Here is a 19,666-nt window from a genome sequence, read left to right on the forward strand (position 1 = left end):
ATCTGGGATAAGGATCTGGAAGCTTCAAGAGATTTGGGGGTGCAGCCTGAGGATGACAGGGACTTCAGTGAGGTACAGAGTCCAGGAGAAAAAGAAGAGCTTTTTTTTTAATGCCCCACTTTTTCACTACCCGAAGGATTACCCAAATGGCTTACAAACACCTTTCCTCTCCCCACAACAGACACCCTGGGAGGGAGGTGGGGTTGAGAGAGCCCTAAGAGAACTGCTCTAAGAAAACTGTGACTAGCCCTATTCCATCATTTGCAGGAAGAGCCCATAAACAGGCACCCCCACTGCCAGTCCAGAACATAAGCCAGCTTCCCACAATGGGGCTCATTTTTATAGCCCGGGAAGGAACCAGATTCTCCAAAAAGAAAAATGCCCCTTCGCTTTTTAGCGGTTCCCTTCTGGCACGGGTTCCCGACTTGAATTCCTGGAATTCAGGACAAAGCCATTAATAGGAACCAGTTAGAAAAACAGAAGAATTGCCCAGGAAAGCTGTTTAAAAAAACAACAAAATCCAACCAATCCAAGAGTTAAAGAGTTATCCAGACACAAGTTTAAGAAATCGTTTCCCCTCTTTTGCAAAAACAGACACGATGCAGAGGAAACATGCCTGTTTGGGAAGGCTTCAAAGGCCCGTTCAACCCCTGCAAAAACCGAAAACACCAGAGAGAAAGCAGTTTTGTTATTTGACTTGATTATTCTCTCCCCTAAAGAGCTGTTAACAACACCTGGGAGAGACACTGAGAAGGATCCTGGCTCCACCCACTAGTGGCAAGGAAGCCACACCCTAGACAGAAGCCACGCCCCCTAGAACACAAGGCAAGAAGGAATCCCGCCCACAGAAGTCGGAGACATTCGAACCCAGGACTTCCTGATTCACAGCTCAGTTTGTTAAATCCCTGCAGATTTCATGGGTAAATGCTCCAAACGGACCTTTTGGGGCAGAAAAAGGGGAACGTTCCCAAAGACCGTAAGCTGGGGGAGGGCACTGCATCCCCGTCTAGTTCTCGCTTCTCCCTCCACACAGAATGGACTGCAGGCCGCACAGAGACTTGGGAGGAAATAACAGAGACTGAATCCACCTCCCAAGCCCTAATTCGCTCCTCTCCGGCTCCAAAATTCAGGCCCAAGTCCAGGAAGGGACATTCCAAGCCCCGTTACTCATTGCTGGCAGACAGGACTCCCCCAAAAGGTCAGGGAGAAAGAACACAAAAGCCCAGAATGCTTTGGGTCTCTCGAGGCAGAAGCAGGTCTGATAGGCAGAAAGGCCCCCAAAATAACACCAAACATAGACCTCTGCCTTATACGGAATCCCACCGCTGGCTTCATTAGCTGAGTATCGTCTACCCAGCCTCTCTGAAGCGGCTGCAAATTGGGATTCTCCCAGAACGGTGTGGTTGCAACAGAGGGAGGCCATCTGTAACCCGCAGCCCTCACACTTTGAGCCACACCGTCCCCGCCCGCCCTCTGCACACGAGAGCCGCCCTGGGGTGTCGCGGCCCTTTGAAGGAGAACATTGCTGCCTTCCCGTAATTGCTCCCCACCTGGCCAATGGGGCCACAATTACAACACCAAGGCCTGCTAAAGACACAGGCTGGCAGAAAATAACCGGGGCATGAAATACCTTTTCTCCCCATTGCGATGCATGCCGGGAACGGCTTTGACCCTCGCCTGGGAGTTCCAAACCGCCCTGCTTTATAAAGAACCCAAAAATATAACTTTGGACTCGTGCTTTTTGAGCCGACAAAGGAATCCCAGCGCCGAATTTAGAAACAGAGCAGTTGGGCTTTTTCAAATCTGGGGACGGAGATGCTGAGCTAAATGAAGAGCCAAAAAGAGCAAGGAGAAGTGGCGAATTCCAAAAGCTACTGGCCGAAAGCGCTGTGCAAGGCTATTTATTTTGATCGGTTTGAGGGTGGAGTGGATTTGAGCTTAGGCGGGGCTCAGTGGCAGAGCCTCTGCTTGGCACGCAGAAGGTCCCAGGTTCAATCCCCAACACCTCCAGCTGAAAGGAGCCCAAAATAGGTGATGTGAAACGCCCTGAGACCCTGGAGAGGCACTGCCAGGCTGAATAGACCATACTGGGTGTGATGGGCCAAGCGTCTGGTTCAGGAGGAAATGGACGCAGGAAACAAATCTAAGAACTATGGTGCATCATCAGACAATAGAAAGGAATAACTGAAACTTTTCAAGGATGCCAGCAAAAAAGGTCAATTTCTGGCGACTCCAAATAACTTGAAGATGCTGGGGAACTGAACTTTGGCCTCGCACAGAAAGCAGGTGAATGGCCATAGAGTCACAGCCCCTCCCTGTAAAACTGTCTTCTACAACAACGGTCCACAGCATGGTGCCCACGGAGGCCTTTCTCTGCAGCTGCAGCCCAACAGGTCTTCTGCTTGGCTGTGTGGATTTTGAAAAACTCTGTTTAGCAGCAGCTGCCCACCAGAGCACAGGGATCTTCCTTCTGTCACTGAAGGTCAGCTGCAGCCGCCATTTTGTGCCTGGCTCTGCCCACCCACTACAGCCATTTTGTGTTCACTGTGTCAGAATCCCAATGGTCAGGGACCCCAGGGTGAAAGGCCTTGACCCAAGACCTGGAGAGCTGCTACCAGTCAGAGTCTAGCCAAGACTGACCTAGACAAGCCAAACGCTTGACTCAGCAGGCAGCAACCTCACAAGCGGCTCATGTTGCTAAGGTACACAGACTCACTCCGTGGGGTGCTGCCAGGGGAAATCAGTTGGCACATCTTGCGGCCGCACTGGGATGAAATCACCCAGACCGGAAAGGAAACGGACTTGACTCAGGTATCCTCCCGAAATTCACCCGCTGGAGGCAAGAAACTGTGCAAGCACAGCTGCACCCTCGGATAAGCGTGATGGAGTCTGGCTCACCCCTCTGTTCCCCCCAACGCCCTTCTTTGTGGATGACTGTTCCTCTTTACTCAGTCCATTGGCTGGCTCCAGGCAGTGTCCAGCTGCAAAAGCTTACCGAGGGTTGCCAAGTTCCCTCCTTCTGCGCAATCTCTTTACATCTTCCAGCCACTCCCAGGCACAGGGAACACGCTGGACCGTCCATTCTAACATTTACAAGCTGTGAGGTGTCATCTCATGGACTCCCTCCTGCAGGAACAGGTTTGAAAAAAGGGGCAGCTGCAGGACCACTGGGCAGAGCCCCTCTGGGAGAACTGGGTCTGAAGGGTAGCTGTGGACTCTCAAAAGCTTAGGCCCCAAACAGCTCTTTGTTCCCCCAAGGTGCTCTCGGGCTGGAATGTGTCCAGAGCAAAGCTCTCTCCAGTCCACGGATCGTGGCCCAAGGGCAGGGCCTCCGTTGCTGGCTTATGGCCCAGCACGCTGTTCCACTTTCCCACATGGGGGCCGGTTTCAAAACTTGGTTGAATCTCAGTGACCTCTCATGTATGAGAATTCCTTGCCCCGTGGCTCCCTCTGCTGTTTCCGAAATTTTTTTGTAGAATGAAGGGTGCGCGCAAGAGAGGGGAGCATTTCTCAGGGTTTTCTTTCTTCTTTTTTTTTTTACTGCATTTATATCCTGCCTTTCTCTACAACGGAGGTGCAAAGTGACTGAACATTTCTCCTCGCCTCGATCCAAGCCTCACAACAACCCTGTGAGGTGCACTAGGCTGAGAGAGTGCAACTGGCTAAGGCCCACCGAGCAAGCTTCCACAACAGAGCGGGATTCGAACCCACCTCTCCCAGATTCTAGTTATGACACTCTAACCACTACAGCACCTGAGCATCCACCTTCTTAAAAGGTCAAAGGCACCAGGTGCAGAAGAGCATCCCCAAAACGGGTCTGGCCAGCTTCTCACAGAACCAAAAATATGCCAAGGGGAGAAAGCAGCTGCTGTTGATGCCACACTCCCTCCAGGGAGCTCAGGGCAAGGCCCATTGTCCTCCCCTACATTTGACTCTCACAACAAACCTGTGAGGTAGGCTGAGGCTGAGAGACCGCGAATGGCTCAGAGAATGTCTTCTGCACCCTGCACCCTGCACCACGTCTTCTGCACCCAGACAGCCACTGGGTGAGGCGGGATACTGGCCTCTTTGGAGTCTGATCCAGCGAGGCTCCTCTTACGTTCTGAAACGGGGATTTGAACACAGGTCTCTAGCACTCTAAACATCCCGCAGCCTCAGCACCCTCCCTAAGGCGACAGCGGCACTGTCCCACCTTGCAGGGATGTTGTAAAACCGCTCTGAGCAGCATCCCGGCCAGAGCTGCAGTACCAGCCTGTCAACACAGGGGGCGCGAGTCCTGCCAGCGCTCCAGCCGCTCCCCACAGCGTGGAAAGAGGCCTGGCCATAGAGACGACCAGGTCTAGAGCGTCACCTGAGGGCCCAAACCGAGGCTTCCGGCAGTCACCGGAAGTACTGCTGGCCGCTCTGGCCTTTTCTTAGCTCTGTGGTAGCGTCACACTCTTCTCTGCCCCAGTGCGGTAAAAAAACCCAGGAAGTTTGGTTCCCCCATTTTGGGGGCTTCCCCTGGGTCAGTTTCTCCTTTCCGTTTTTTTTTTTTTGCCCAGCAAAAAAATTCAGTCTCATATTTGGACAATTCCAATAAAGGGCGGGGGAGAATCTTTGAGGAATGGGAGATCTGGAGAGGGGAGAGGCAACTGAGCCCCCTAGGGATAGGAAAAGGGGAGGTGCCAACCTCCAGGTGGGACCTGGAGACCACCCATAATTGAAAGGAGAAAATGGTTGCTTTGGAGCGTGGCCTCCATGGCCATTATACCTTGCTGAAGTCCCTTCCCTCTCTAAACCTCTCCTGCACCAGGCTCCATCCCCAAAATCTACAAGAATTCCTCATTCAAGAGCTGGCAACCCTAAAGGTTTCATTATGGCAACCTGCTAGGAAACTGGGCAGGAATCACCTGTCTGCCACCAGCTCAGGGCTGTTGCAGGCACTTCATTGGTCTCTGGTGGTAGCTGGTTCCTCTTCTCCTTCCAGCAGTGCCTGAGATAATTGCTGATGGGAACAAATCTGGGTGCTTGCATCAGGAGGGGGGATGAGCAAGGAGTGACCTAACAGTCTGATTGATTGGTCCCCATGGACCACCTGACCACAGCACGCCAGAAAGCTTGGTGTGAGGTTAAGAGCAGCGGATTCTAATCCGAAGGACCAGGGTTTGATTCCCTGCCCTTCCAAATGCAGCCAGCTGGGTGACCCAGGGCGAGTCACAGTTCTCTTAGGGCTGTTCTCTCAGCCGGCTCAGAGAGGAAGGGAAAGGTGTTTGTAAGCTGCTTTGAGACTCCTTTGGGTAGTGAAAAACAGAATATAAAACCCAATTATTCTTCTTTGAAACGCTGTGTTGTGAAGAGGAGTTGGTTTTTATACCCTCCTTTTCACTACCCAAAGTGGCTTCCAATCGTCTTCCCTTCCTCTCACTACAATAGACACCCTGGGAGATAGGTGGGGCTGAGAGAGCTCTGACAGAACTCTCCTGTGAGAACAGCTCTAACAGATCTGCGACTAGCCCAAGGTCACCCAGACGGCTGCATGTAGAGGCACAGTTTATGCCAGAGTAGAAACTGCTGCTTTTAACCACAACATCACACCATTAATTAATCCTTTGTCTCAATTCCTATGATGTTTAATAATTTTGAGTGTCTGAATTATTTACACCCCCTGCCATGTGGACCTGATGTCCAGGGAGCCTCTTCCGTGGCACTTGGATTGCCTTGGCCACTCGAGTACTAACTGTGACCAACCCTGATTGGGTTCCAAACTCTGACAAGTTCAGGCTAAGCTGGACTAGACGTGCTGCTTGAATTATTACGGTTTACAGGAAAAAGAGACTGCACTGTGTGTTGATTCAAACTGTTTAATTAAATGGCAACCCCCTTTTCAAAGCCGATGTCAATCACGTTGCACGCTCCTGAGAAAGATCTTGGGCGTTACCCAACCGTCTGGCGGCTTCTTCAAACCCGCCCGCCTCCAGATTCGCTTCAGATCCCTTTCAAACTTTTTCTACAAGAGAGAAAAAAATAAAAGGGGGTTACAATGCACGAGTCCCCTTCCAGAAGGGCTTGTACCTTGCTGGCTAATCTGGGTGCAGCTTTTTTGGGTGGCTGGTAGCCAGGTTTCATTGGTTTTCAGACACTCATCTTTTTTCTTGAATCTGTATCAGTGTTCATTAATTTCAGTGGCTTCCCTGTACGGTCTAAAATAGTAGTAGTTAGTGTTGTCCAGCATCTCTGTGCCTTCAAATATCATTCTATGTCCAGCAACTGTTCACATGCTCCACAGTTGTGGCACGGAGAGATTCCCATCATGCCATGTCCAACCTCTGAGGATGCCAGCCAAAGTTACTGACGAAATGTCAGGGACTAAAACTACCAGACCACGACCCCACAGCCCGGAATACCCCCAACAGCCAGCTGACTCTGGCTGTGAAAGCCTTTGACAATTTGCTGCGGAAAAACTCAGATCAAATGTTCTAGCAGGCAACCCCACGGGGACTCCCGCTCACCTGTTTCCTCTTCCGCCGACCTTCCATGATCTTCCTCTGCACAAACTTCCGACGTTTCTGCAGCTTCTTGTACTTGTGCCGGTTCATTTTCCTCCTCCGGATCTTCAGCACGTTCCTGCACTCTATCTTATTCCCGGCCGGCTCGCTTCCCTCCTCTCCCGGGTCCTGGGGACCCGAAGGGAGGTCGTACTGTTGGAGGGGTTCATGTTCCAGCCTCTCCCGAATGTTGACGATGACTCCTCCTTTAGGGAGGGAATACTGGACTGTCAGCCAGCTCTCCAGGGGGGAGATGGACATCTTCAGGGGCACCAGCATCTCTTCCAGGTCAGGGTCCAGCCTGTAGTGTTGCTGGGGCTGGGCTCCATTTTTGCTTGAAGAATGTGTGCAGTAAGAGGCTGAAGGAGCGCTGGGATTCAGCAGCAAACCTGCTGACCTTGAGAGAAGTTGACCTGTGGGGATGGGAAGATCGAATCTGTGGATCCACAGATGGATGCAGGGCAGCTGCTAATAATCTAGTGATTAAGAATTACTTCCATGAGTATCTTTTTTACAGAACAAGGTCTTAAATCGGGTGGCACCTTTAAGACCAGCAAAGTTTTACTCCCGGCATAAGCTTTTATGTGCATGTGTATTTGGTCGGATATCTTGAGATGCAGTTTTTTGGCACAGTCTGGTAGGATAAGTGGACTGAGGACTCTTAATTCTCAGTCCCTTTGGTATAATGTCCAGGTGTTTATACTTTGTAAGAAAGGACATATCAGTCTGTACTTGCACAGGTTTCTTTCTGCAATTGATGGAGTTCCAGTCGATGTGGCTTAACATGGTACCTTCCATGAAGGTAGATTCAGGTGAGTCACCATGTTGGGCTGAAGCCACAGGACAAAGTTTGAGTCCAGTGGCACTCTGAAGACCTGCCAAATTTTATTCAAGGTATGTGCATGGATTCTTTCATGTGCGCAGTATCTGAAGAAGCATGCATGCACATTAAGCACATACCTTGAGCAAAACTTTGTTGGTCTTCGAGGCAATTCTACCTTTCCCACAATTTATTTATAATGGATGAAATGGACGGGCTCCATCAAAAGAGCCACAAATGAATAAACCGAATGAATGAAACTGAAATAATAAATGCCCTACAGGGACCTTTCTAGGTTCTTCAAGGCCTCTCAGATGGAATCATTTGTACTGGGCCTCCCCCTCAGCTACTCTGATTGTGTTACATAATATTTGCATTTTTAATTTATGTTTCATACGTGTGTTGTCAACCACCCTCATCCCCGGATGCTGAGGAAGGCGAAGGATAAAAATCAAGTCAAAATCAAAACAAATAAAGAACAAAGACCTGCCTGAGTTTCAGCTACCCAAACAGCGGTGCTCACCTGTCACCCGGGATGTTCTCGCTACCTGCAAGGTCAGCCGTGACAGCAACATATTGGATTAATCTGCCAGAAAGCAGAACAAAGATCAAAAAGAGCCTTAAACATCCCAGTAATGAGACCCCTACAAACACACTGATTTAATAAACATTTGGCACTGGAGACCAGGGTGAAATCCGTTCTAGACACTTTCCTACTTAAAGCCCTTGAGAGCCAACTTCAAAATAGAAGTCCTACTATACAACTTATGACAACCCCGTAATGTTTTGAAGACAAGAGATGCATAGATGTGGTTTGTCACAGACTGTCTCCGCATCATGATCGCCTGGCCTCACAAATTCTCTCCAGGCAACAGAAATTAGTGTCCTTGGACAAAATAGCTGCTTTGGAGGATGAACATTATACATCCCGCCTACTCCCAGTTCCACCCCCAAAGTCTCCAGGCATTTCCCAACCTAAAAGCCGCCATATTCTCCAGGGGAACCAACCTGTCGCCAGGAGAGGGGCTGTAATCCCGGGAGATCCCCCGGTCCCGCCTGGAGGCTGGCATCCCCCCAGCGTTCTCCCTTCTTTCAGAGAGGGGAAAGAAACGCGGATTTCCTACAAAACCCAGGTCACCCTTTAAGGCAGAAAGGGATTGGCGCATAATTTCGGCTTTCCCCCTCCTTTAATACACTTACCATCCCGACGGGTCGCTTGAGAATGCCGGAACTTCCGGCAGGGTCCTTCGGTCCGTGCTCTTTATCGCCCCCCCGGAAAACGGAGTCCCGGCCGGAAGGTTCCGGCCTCAGAAGCGACCGGCGGCTTTGCACTCTATGGGCGCTGCTCCCCTCTAGCGGTAGCTGGTGGGATAGCAGCGGCGAAAGAGCAGGCGCCAACTTCTGCCACCTTGGTTTTGGGGTTTTCCTGGCAAGGCCTCTGTGCCTTGAGCGACGGCGCTGATGCAGGCGGCTGAGGGATGCTCAAAAGCTATTGCAGCACAAGTCTCTGTGGCCCTAGAGGCCCTCCCCTAAATGCACCAGATGTGCATTCTTACCATGAAGAAAATTTGAGTGCAAGGGCACCTTTAAGACCCACCAAGTCTTCTTCAAGGTGCCACTGGGGGCTCAAACTTCATCCTGATGCTTCAGACCAACGACGCGACCCATATGCATCCTTTTAATTCATAGGTGAGCCTGAACGAGCGTAGAAACAGCCAAAGATGTGAGCGACACCCCGAATTATTTAGGTTGATAAGAACCAAGAGGACCCCGGTCACTTGGCATAAGGTTGCAAGAAGAAGCAAAGGACTGTGATGCATTTGGGGGCAAAAACGAACCTAACCTCTCAAAAGCTGGTAGGGTCTGAACTGGAAGCAGATCTCTTTGCGATGGGTAGCTCACAAGGAAAAAAGCCGCTATTGGGGCGTGGATGTTGTGCAACAGGGATCGTTAGGAAAGGAACTTAAAATAAAACCACCAGGATTGACCTATTCCTCTTCGTATTTAGGATGCAATATATTTGGAACACCGTGCATAATTCTTGTTCATGGTCTCCCCAAAAGATGGAGAGAGTACAGAAGAAGAAAAACAACATGAATACAGGGGGGTTGGAGCACCTTACGCATGAGGAAAGGGTAAAGACTCTGGGGCTTTTAAATTTAGGAAATAAAGACAAGGGGAGCCACAATAGAGGTGTCTAAAATCATTGTATGGGGTGGAGAAAATGGAGACAGGGAATATTTTCCTTCTCCCCTTCTGCCAGTACTTGACGAGCAGAAGAGCCGAAAAGGAACTCACACAGTATGAAGCAATGGCTGTTTTAAAAGGGTTTGGAGGAGCCACGATAGTAAGAACTGAGACCAGCATAAATGTATAGATAGTCCCCAAGAGCCAACAAGTGACAGAGCAGAGCAACACTATGACAATTATCCATGTTCTGACTTTAAAAAAAGGTTTTATTGGGAAAGTTTCAAAAGATCACTAATGTCCTTATGGACAACACTGCATAGAGAAGAAACAGAGGAAGACAATTGGTTTACGCAACACCCCAGGTAATGCATTGGAGTAACGGTTCTGGAATAAACACATTTGTAAAATGTATCTCTTTTTTTCCTTCAAATTTCCCACCTTTGACAAAAGCATCCACACAAGCTCTTTTGGCATTACAGGGAATACACATATCGCATGCCTGTATGTGTGTACACGTGTGTAAAAGAGCCAAGGTGTGTTCCCTTTATAAAAATAACCAGGCCCCATGCCTGGTTTACAAGACATGTATTCAGCTGTCCATGTGTTGAACACTGAACATAACATGAGAATCACACAACGCTTGTCTAAAGAAAAATCAAAGTGTATGTTCCACGCAGACTCTAGGTACATGCATTGTAACTTGGAAACAAGGGTGCACCCGTCCCAAAGGTAAAGGGATCTGGGCCCCTGCAATAAAAATCCTGCTCCACGTGGTGCTAACAGATTCAGGGTGGGGTGGGGAATACTTTTACGCAGAAATTACCCCCAACTAATCCAGCGACACACAGTTCCACTACCACGGCCGTGACAACTCTGTGACACTGAGGTGTGTGAAGATGAATCAGACCATTGGTCTCTTGAGGTCTGTATTGTCTACTCTGGCTGGAAACAGAATCCCAGGGTCTCCATGCCTGGCGTTCAGCCCCAATTCCAGCTGCTCTTCAGCTCCCAAAGAGCAGGACCCCCGGAGATAATGGCTGTTTGTGGGGTGGGCATCAAGGTCCCTTTGCCCTCCTCAAACCCCATATCCTTCAGAGACTCCACCCCCCATCCCACCAATATCAAGGAATTTCGGAACCCAGACGTGGCAACTCTACAATGCAGAGGGCCGAACTATTCCCAGGTTCATTTGGCTACAAGTCTTCTGGTGAGCCTTTGTTCATAAAGAGGCGGCTGGCTAGCTCAAGCCCCAGGAGACCACATGCCTAGGGGGACACAAGAACTCCAAGCCCAAACACCACACCAGGCCCTGCTGCAAAGGATCCTGGGAATTCAGTAAGCAAGGCCATTGCATTTCCTGGGGAAAACCACCCCGCATAACTATCACCGCCAAGCGCGACCGCTGAGGAACGCAAGATGCAGCCCTTTGGGCGAACGCCATGAAGCCTCGCCCTCAAGCTGGCAAGAGCCAAGATAAGGCAGCGGACGGGGTGTCCCGTGTAAACCGGCCCCTGGGCAAACCCTGTCTGCATAAGAAGGTTCCACGCTGGCTTTTCCTGAGCTGCAAAGAGGTCCGAAGCTATCGCGAGGCTGCCGTTGTCAAGAAAACCGAAAACAAAGACACAAGAGGAGGACATGCTTGACTTTTGGGTTTCGTTACAGGACTGCTAACAAAATTTTAAAAAAGAAGAATCCGAGCTGGCGGTCGCAGCACCCCTGAGCCAGAAGGGAGTCGGAGTACAGTGCTTGGGGGCTCTGGCAATCGTGCCCAGCCCTCTGCTACCAGGGCAGGGTCCCCCCCTGGCCGTTGAGAAAGCTCCCATTGTCCTTTTCGCTGAGACAAGCCAGAACCGAGAGGATCCCAGGGATGGCGTCTTGCACCTTCAAGGGAGCCTACGAGGAACGAGAGAAAGAACGGCTTGCCAACTCTCGGTTGGGACGTTCCCCAGGCGCGCCTCCCTGGACCCGGAAATAACCATGCAATTAATAAATAATCCATTCCAGACCGGTCCCGACGGTTAACAGTGACCAGGGGCAAGGAAACGATAAACCGAACGCTCTTCTGACCCACAGCTTTTCTAAATCTCTCACCAGGCTCCCTCCCATATCTGTTTCAATCCAGCCCGGGTGCAGGGAGACACACAGGATCCCATCTGGCTTCAAGTCGACGGCCAGGCACCTCGTGATCATGTTCAACGCCGTCTGAAAGGCAGGGAGAGGACAGGGGGGAGAAAATGAGGCTCTTTCAGCAAAATCCACTACTGGTTTACTCAAGAAGAGGGTCCCCACTCCGCAAGGAACGAGGAAGACCCCCTTCCCCACCTTCGCGATCCTGTAAGGGTACACCATCTGGAAGTCGTTGGCCTGCACGAGCTCCATGGAAGCGGAGATCGAGGACATGTTCACGATAGTCGCCCGGTGACACCCCATTCCAGTGCTCTGCTGGGCGGCTTTCCTCAGCAGGGGAAGAAAAGCCTGCGAGGAAAAGTCAGGGAGGGGGAGAGGAGCCGTGAGAGATGCCACATTTTAGGACCAAAAGTGTAGCTTTTTGGAGGAGGAAAAGAACTCGCCCCAGGTGAGCGACTATTCCCTCGCCCTGCTTTTGCACTCCCCCCCCCCTTCTTACTTTGGTGACCATCAGCTGGGCAACGGTGTTCGTCTCGTAGATGCGGAGCATCGTCTCTGCCGTGACTTCGTCCAGGGTGGCCAACTCGTTGATGCCAGCGTTGTTCACCAGGCAGTTCAGCCCTTCCTCCCCGACGATGCCTTCCACTTCTTCGACCACGTTCCTGATGCTGCTTTCGGAAACCACATCTGGGACCGAGGAAAGGAAAGGAAGCAGGCAGGGCCGTGAGAGAAGAGCTCTGAGCTTAACTGGTGCGCACCCCATGCGCTTGCCCCACTCCTGCTGGGTGCAGCTGACCTTACACAGGGGAACATTCCCCGCGGGTTGCATCCTATGAGCCTACCCAGACCGCTTACAGGCATCTGTGGAGCCTGATCCAGGGACCTTTGCCTTCTGAGGTTAGGTGAGGGCTAACCAGGGAGGGGGGCCTTATTGGCAGCGGCTCCAAGACTCTGAAACTCCTCCCCAGGGAGACTACGGCGTCCCCTTCCGCTGCCGTAACTGGTGAAAACTTTCTTGTTTACTCTGCAACATTCGTCGGAATCCCGTCTATATTTTCATTAGGCATTTTCCCTTTGCGCGTGGGTGTTTTAGCTCTCGTTCTGATCGTTTGAGGATGTGTTGTTTTGACGGTTTTAAAGATGCTGTTGCGTTCTGCGCATTTTCGGCTTCTTAGCCTTCTCGTTGGCCCTGATGAGGGGCAGCAAAGGCTGGATACACGTTTGGTTAAAGGAAAGTAAAATCTGCCTGGCTTTGGGGGCAGAGCGGCTGTCACCACACCATCCAGGGTCTCAAAACCTTTCCTTTCCCTTCTGACTCCGCCTCATTTCCCCAAGGGCCACCCAGCTCCCCCCCCCCCCGCTGTATTTTCCTTCCTCCACTGTCTCCCCCCACCCCCGGCTCCAAGCCCCCAAAAGACCACCTTTTCCTTACCAAGCTGAAGAAGCTTCAAATTGCTGTATTTCTTGCAGAGCTGTTGTAATTCCTGCCAGGAGTGAAGAACATGCAGCATCAGTAGCCTGCCTGCTTCAATTCCCTCGAGGGTCCAATTTGGGGTTCTCATTTTCCCCACTCAGGGAAGGAGACCTCCAGCCAATGGCAGCCTTTGTTGGGAGTTCTGACTAGAGAGTTCCTGCTGATTCCTAGAAATCCCTGGTAAGAAGAGTTGCTCTAGGAATTGCCAGAAACTCTATGGCCTGAACTTCCAGTAAGGAGCCAAAATCTTATATTTTTTATTTTTTTTCTCACAGGGCATTCTCCCTCCCACTGGTTGCCACACCCTTCATTTCATCCACTGCATTTGTCTAGGGTTGCCAACCACCAGGGGGGACCCGGAGATCTTCTGGAATTCACCCCATCTCCAGGTGACCAAAACCAGTTCTCCTGGTACCCAGCTGAGGCATCCTGGCAGGGGCTCAGGGGAATTGTAGTGCATGGAGATTTGGAGAGCCTGCAGGGTTTGCAAGGCAATGGAGCATTTAGAGGTGGCTGGCTGTCGCTTGCCTCTGCAGAGTGACCTCAGACTTCCCATCCAAGTGGTCTCCCATCCAAGTACAAAGCTGGCCACCCCCTGCTTAGCTTCCAAGCCTGGGACAGCCGGACCAGGGCTTAGCACGCTAAGTGCTTGGCTTTGCAACTTAAATTCCCCGCGTTCTAGCAAAAGAGACAGTAGCGTCACTGCCCTGACCGGGCTAGCCCCATCTAAGAGGGTCAGACTCTGGCTTCAAAAGTCTGGCTCTGCCTAGCCTACCTCGCAGGGTTGTTGTGAAGACAAAAAGGTGGAGAATTAGGGAAGCCACTTTGGGGAGCAAAACGGGGGGAGGAATGAAGTAAAGCAGCAACCTACCTGGCAGGACCGTTGTTGGAATGGGCTCTGATTGGGGGGGCAGCCCAACCCTCCCGCTTCCCGCGTGGCTAAAAGCCGCGCGGACCCACCTGCGCCTTCTCGGGGTCTCTGCAGGTGGCGAGGACGAAGTCGGGCGCGGGGCAGGCGGCCAGCAGTCCCCGCACCAGCCCCAGCCCGATGCCCCGGCTGCAGCCCGTGATCAGCACGGCCCGGCAGCGCAGCGCAGCCATCGCCCGACCCAACCCGCAGCGCCCGCGGCTTTTGTAGGGGCCGGGAGGCCGGGCTGGGTCTCCTCCGCCTCCGCGGGAGCCGGGCGGGGCCGAGGCAAGCCGGGACGGCTGGCAGAGGGATGGCCTCGACGCACTTCGGGTTGCCAGCTCCGGGCGGGGGCATACCTGGAGCCTTTGGGGAGCGGGCGGGAGGAAGGCTCTGGAGTCCACCTTCCCGAGCAGCCCGGCGCTCCGGGGAACTGATCTCTGTCGTCTCCGTAAATGGGCTGTGATTCCCAGGGGATCCCCCGGGGCCACCTGGAGGCTGGCATGCGTAGGACCTGGAGATTTTTTTGGGGGGGGTGGGGGGGGTGGGGGCAGAGAGTACAATGTTTCAGAGCCCACCCTCCAAAGCAGCTGTTTTCTGCAGGGGGACTGATCTCTGTTGTCTCCCTAAGTGGGCTGTGATTCCAGGGGATCTCCAGGTCCTACCTGGAGGCTGGCATCCCAGGTGTGATGTCATAGTGTATGTGCACCCTTCAAAGCAGTCATGCTCTCCCAGGGCATTGAGCTCTGTCATCTGGAGAGGAGCAAGCATCCCAGGGGCTCCCTTAAGCCCAAGAACCCTTGATACAAAACCATATTTTGCAATGCAATAAAACCCCCAAGCAAAATGGGCGTTTGAGTGTGCAAATATACAAGTTAACGGATGTGGGAACTGGGTTCGAGTCCAGACAAGACCAAGAAAGCAAATTCAGGCCAACATAGAGACGCCCCTGAATCCATTCTCATGGTGACCTTATGGTGCTCTGCTCTGTTTGAGCCTGTGAGCACCTTTGGAATCCTGACACAGGATAAAGTGGGCACAGCTACAAAATGGCCGCCGCAGGAGGCAGAGCCAGGCACAAAATGGCTGCCGCGGCTCGCCTTCAAGTCATGCCGTGAAGCCTCTTATGTCGTCGTGGTCATCCAAACAATATGAGAAGTGAGCTCTGAAGCCACCTTTGTGGGCAGAAGGCCAAAGCATACACCGCCTTCTCTAAAGCAGGACCCCAAGGCCTACCAAGAAACTGGGAGCCTTTCCTGGCTCAAACGTTTCCCGTGGAAAGCCTTGCGTGCTCAGAGGTGGTCGCTTTTCCTTAAATGCTGGACGGAGATCAACTCCGCAGATAAAAACCCCCGAAAGAGGCATTGGAATGTTGATCTATACGTGCTACTTTGGAAGATAAAGAGTGATTCATGGGTCTAATAGACGCTTTTTCTAATCTATATGTAAATAACGGGTGAAGGGTCAGGCCTGTCGTGCATTTATATGTAAGAGTACAAGCTGTGCCCTGCTGCCGCTGTCCAAGACTTAGGTGTGGAAACAGGGCCGCTCACCTATTATATCGGACAGGGGTCATTGAACTGGAGATACTAGGAAACTGAACTGTTTGCACCACCACGTACTCTGGCGCTGGGAGCTAGACACGCTGTTCCAGAAAAAAAAAAAGCACCTATCTTGCATGAAATGCGGCCAGGCAAACGTGCTGGTTATTTGTTGCCTCTGAGAAGCGAAACGGGGACTTGTCCTGCTTAGTAGTTGGATGGGAGACCTCTAAGGCAGGGGTAGTCACAACCTGTGGTCCTCCAGATGTCCATGGACTACAATTCCCCTGAGCCCCTGCCAGCAAACACTCACATCTGGAGGTCCACGGGTTGACTACCCTTGCTCTAAGGAAGTGCAGGGGCTTGTTACAAAGTAGGCCCTGGCAAACGACATCTGTTGCTCCCTTGCTCAAAAACCCTACAGCAGTTTCTGCCATAGCTCCGTACTGCAAACTTTATAACGTTTTAGAAAAGTTGAGCAAAGTTGGAGTCCAGGGGCGCTTTGACGCCCGACCAAGTTTTATTCAAGGCACAGGCTTTTGTATGCATGATTCAGAAACGTTTGAAGAATGTCCTGCAGGTGGCATGAGAGGAGATGTGCGTTTAGCATAGTTAGCTTGGGAACTTTTTGATGTTTTTTCAGATAATCTCCTCTGGGGTTTCTGTTTGGCTCTTTGGAGGCTTCCTGCTCCTTCCTCCCTGCTTGCCTCCGCTAGACAGGCTGAAGGAAGACAAGAGACTACAAGGACTCCCTTGCTTATCTTTCTATACCATGTCCTTTCTCTTCTAAATAAAGCTATTTTACTCTTAAGCAGCTAGGTGCTGAGCTCCTCTTTGCACATCGAAACTCTGCCAGCTCACAGAACCCGCTGATGCAGGTATGCCCCTCAACTGACAGTGCTATGAGCACCGATTTGGTGCTTTGGGGTGCACTTCACGCAAGCTAGATTGGAACAATTATGTACAGACCAAGTAATTGAGTACACTTTCCCCAGTACATCCGTTGGGGGGGGGGCTGTTTTGAAACCCCTTCGTGGTCCAAGTTGCCTCGGGGCTTGTGCTTTGCTTAATCCTGCCTGTCAGCACATCAGACAGTCCGCTGGTGCCAGGCGGCATTTCTGGGATTCTGCAGAAGCACGCTGATGCAGCAAGAATAGGCGGGAGATGCCGGCAGCGGACGTGCGCGTGTGCATGTTCGCGCCACGATCCGGACTCTCGAAAAGACGGAGCTCTTTTTTTTCTCCCCGAGTGCCTTGAAACGTTTAACGTTATCAGCCCGATGAAACTCATATTGTGGGTCTGACAGAGATGTGGACCTTTTTTGACATTTGCAGTGAAGTCACAGATGACTTTTGGCAACCCCAGAGGGTGTTCAAGAGGCAAACAGTAGTCACTTGGCGTTGTCTGCCTCCGCCGTCGCAACCCTGGACTTGTCGTTGTCGCTTTTCCGGACTGTGCGACCGGGACCTGGTAGTTTTGCCAGTCACTAAAACAACTCAAACTGCCAGAGGCCCAGGTGTGAACTCGGGCCATAAAGATGAGCCCTTCAGACGTAAGGAGGACCTTGCCCAATTTGTGATCTTCAACTATTTAACTGCTGTCTCAGCAGGCATCCCCCCATCTTGGGAAAGCAAGCCCAGTGATGCTTTAAGGATGAACAGCATTTATTGCAGCATGGGCCTTGGGAGGCATAGCTCACTTCCTCAGATGCAATGGAAGGCAGAAAATCATTCACCTAATTTTTATGCACAAAAATTAAAGGTCTCAGTGCTACCGACCCTCAACGCCGTATCATGCTGAATTAAATAATAACGTTGCAACTTACAAGCAATGCTTTTTCCCCTCTTCCATTTTTCTCATGCCTAGAAGGAGAGATGCTCAGCAGTTGTACGTGCCAAGCCTGTTCTGGGATGCCACCCACTTTAACTTCCCTGGTCTTGTGCCCAAGAGGCTTACCTGCAGCATCCTCAAAGGGGACAGCAATAACAACATGGATTAAGCACAAAGGACAGCAGGCTTATTTGGCTGATCTGGTCCCTTTTCATCAGTTGAGCTTTCAAAGGCAGGGAAAGCAGAACTGTCTCTCCCAGACGAAGAAATAGAGCAAGTCAGCACAGGGAAGAGTACTGGGGAGGCCTGAGGGAAGCACTGATCTTCCCCCTTTTAACCGTCAGTGTGCCCTTCAACGTTTCACAACAAAATCTGAGTCCAATGGCACCTTTTAGTCAAGGCGCGAGCTTTCGTGTGCTGGCTGCGGTGGTGGCAAAATATGTAACAGCCACGACGAGATTGAGAAGACTCAACAATGGCGTCCCAAAACAGAAAAATGGTCCAGGAGAAAAATGAGACAGAGGTTATTATCAACTCTGTCATGTCGGTTTTCCTTTCCTGTCTCTATCCAGATGTATCAGCAGTTGCAGAGAGAGAGAGAGACAACCCCCTCGTCCCCTGGCCTGTACCACATAGGGGAAACTTATGATGCTTACGTGCTTTGAAATGTTTTCACACCCTGAGATCTGGCACCAAGCGTCCTTTCGGTTGGGTGCCAGGTTCTAAATCTCTACCGGAGACTGCTTAGACAAAGGAGTAGAGGGAGAAAGGGGAAAATTTACATCATACCATTTCATCTCTGGAAGGAGGCAGGCACCTGGCCGAATCAGAGAATTAAATGTTGAGGCTTCCCTTCTGGCTCCATTTTTTTTTTCCTGGCATGCCTTCAGAAAGAATTAAACCCCTTATAACCCATTGTCTTTGCTGCTGCCCGAAGAGGACTACATTGCTTGCATTTCTGATAGCCGATGACCTCGTTTATTCAGAAACCGATCAGACACAAAACGCATTTCTGCTATTACATGATAAAACAGGGATTGGAGCACCAACTCCCCGCCTGTAATAGAAATCTTACTCCATCCTTCTGTTCCAAAGATAAATAACAGAGGATCTGGCCAAGGATCAGCTGTGTAATCTCCCAGATTTTAAGTCGAGTGGTTCTCCCAGTTAACCAACAAGCAGAAGAAAAAAGCAAAATAAAGACACGACTGATCAGTGGAATTGCTATTAGTGGAAGGAATTGTAGCATCTTCCTGGCACCCGCTTGACAAGAGGTGACTCAAGTATATTTTCCCTAGCCATGAGGACTAGCCACTTGGGTTTAAAAAAATCTTGACATGCCGACTCTTGTCCACTCCTATAGAATGCTGGGCCCAGAACTGCCACAAAACAAAGCCCTTTGGCCAGTGAATCACGCAGAATTCGGCCTCCCCACTCTGTGCCATTCGTTGTAGTCAAGATGTTTTTTTTCTTTCCTTTTCCTAGTAACATCTCCCACTTTTCTCATTGACTTAATCCACCAGCTGTGTTGATACTGCCATTCTTTTTTCCTCCCCCTAGTCTTCCAGGACAGGATGTTCTTTAAACCTGGGATGTACCAGCCTTTTCTTTGGCAAGCAAACGATTCTCACACATGACTAACGCTATTCTTCCCAGTCGTGCCGGCGGGCTGGCTTTCATCACAAGCGGCTGAGACTCCCCAAAATCCTACTTCCTGGAACAGGCACGAAGCGGGACGGGCAAGTCGACAGGGTCTCTAGTGGTGGGCTGGCCACAATTACCACACACAGCCGCTGACTAAGACACTCGAGCGAAAGTCCGCACATCAAAGAACCTATCCATTAGAAGGATTTGTGAACTTGCGTTGGGAAACCTCCCGTTTTTAAAAATCTCCCGTCGGTTGGCGCCAGAAATGGTAAAATTGGGCAGCCACAGAGGCTTTTCTCCTTAAACCGTGGCTCTTCAACCACTGTAGAAATCGCCCGGGGGGGGGGCAGATTTGTAAAAGCACAACGTAAGAGTGGCAGGCTTTTAATGGGGCAGGAATTTTCTTCTCGGGGTGGCCCAGCCATACCTGAAACCAGCTCTGCCATTTCATTTTAAGTTTTTAAATTATTGAATTAATGGCAGCGTAGAAACAGCCCCTAGGCTGGTAAGTGTCCAGTCTATGATCTGCTAAACTAGGGATGCCCAACCGTTTAAGCAGTTACCTTTGTATTCACAACGCAGGGTGGTGGGCACGGTCACTAC

At 51.0% G+C, this 19,666-nt stretch overlaps 2 protein-coding genes across 2 annotated transcripts; both read right to left on the bottom strand.

Moving 5' to 3' along the window:
- Positions 1-5,829: 5,829 nt before the first annotated feature.
- Positions 5,830-8,635, bottom strand: AURKAIP1 (aurora kinase A interacting protein 1). The gene is made up of 4 exons (XM_077311548.1): positions 8,548-8,635; positions 7,871-7,933; positions 6,492-6,940; positions 5,830-5,989 (listed from the first exon to the last, which is right to left on the bottom strand). Exons 2-4 carry the CDS (start codon positions 7,920-7,922, stop codon positions 5,879-5,881), a joined length of 612 nt encoding a protein of 203 aa, XP_077167663.1. The 5' UTR covers positions 7,923-7,933; positions 8,548-8,635; the 3' UTR covers positions 5,830-5,878.
- A 1,147-nt stretch (positions 8,636-9,782) lies between these two features.
- LOC143824618 (C-signal-like) lies at positions 9,783-14,300 on the bottom strand. The gene is made up of 6 exons (XM_077312048.1): positions 14,099-14,300; positions 13,097-13,148; positions 12,164-12,351; positions 11,860-12,012; positions 11,629-11,739; positions 9,783-11,430 (listed from the first exon to the last, which is right to left on the bottom strand). Exons 1-6 carry the CDS (start codon positions 14,237-14,239, stop codon positions 11,317-11,319), a joined length of 759 nt encoding a protein of 252 aa, XP_077168163.1. The 5' UTR covers positions 14,240-14,300; the 3' UTR covers positions 9,783-11,316.
- Between the last annotated feature and the right edge of the window lie 5,366 nt (positions 14,301-19,666).

The sequence above is a fragment of the Paroedura picta genome, chromosome 15 (assembly GCF_049243985.1).
Source record: "Paroedura picta isolate Pp20150507F chromosome 15, Ppicta_v3.0, whole genome shotgun sequence".
Classification (NCBI taxonomy): domain Eukaryota; kingdom Metazoa; phylum Chordata; class Lepidosauria; order Squamata; family Gekkonidae; genus Paroedura; species Paroedura picta.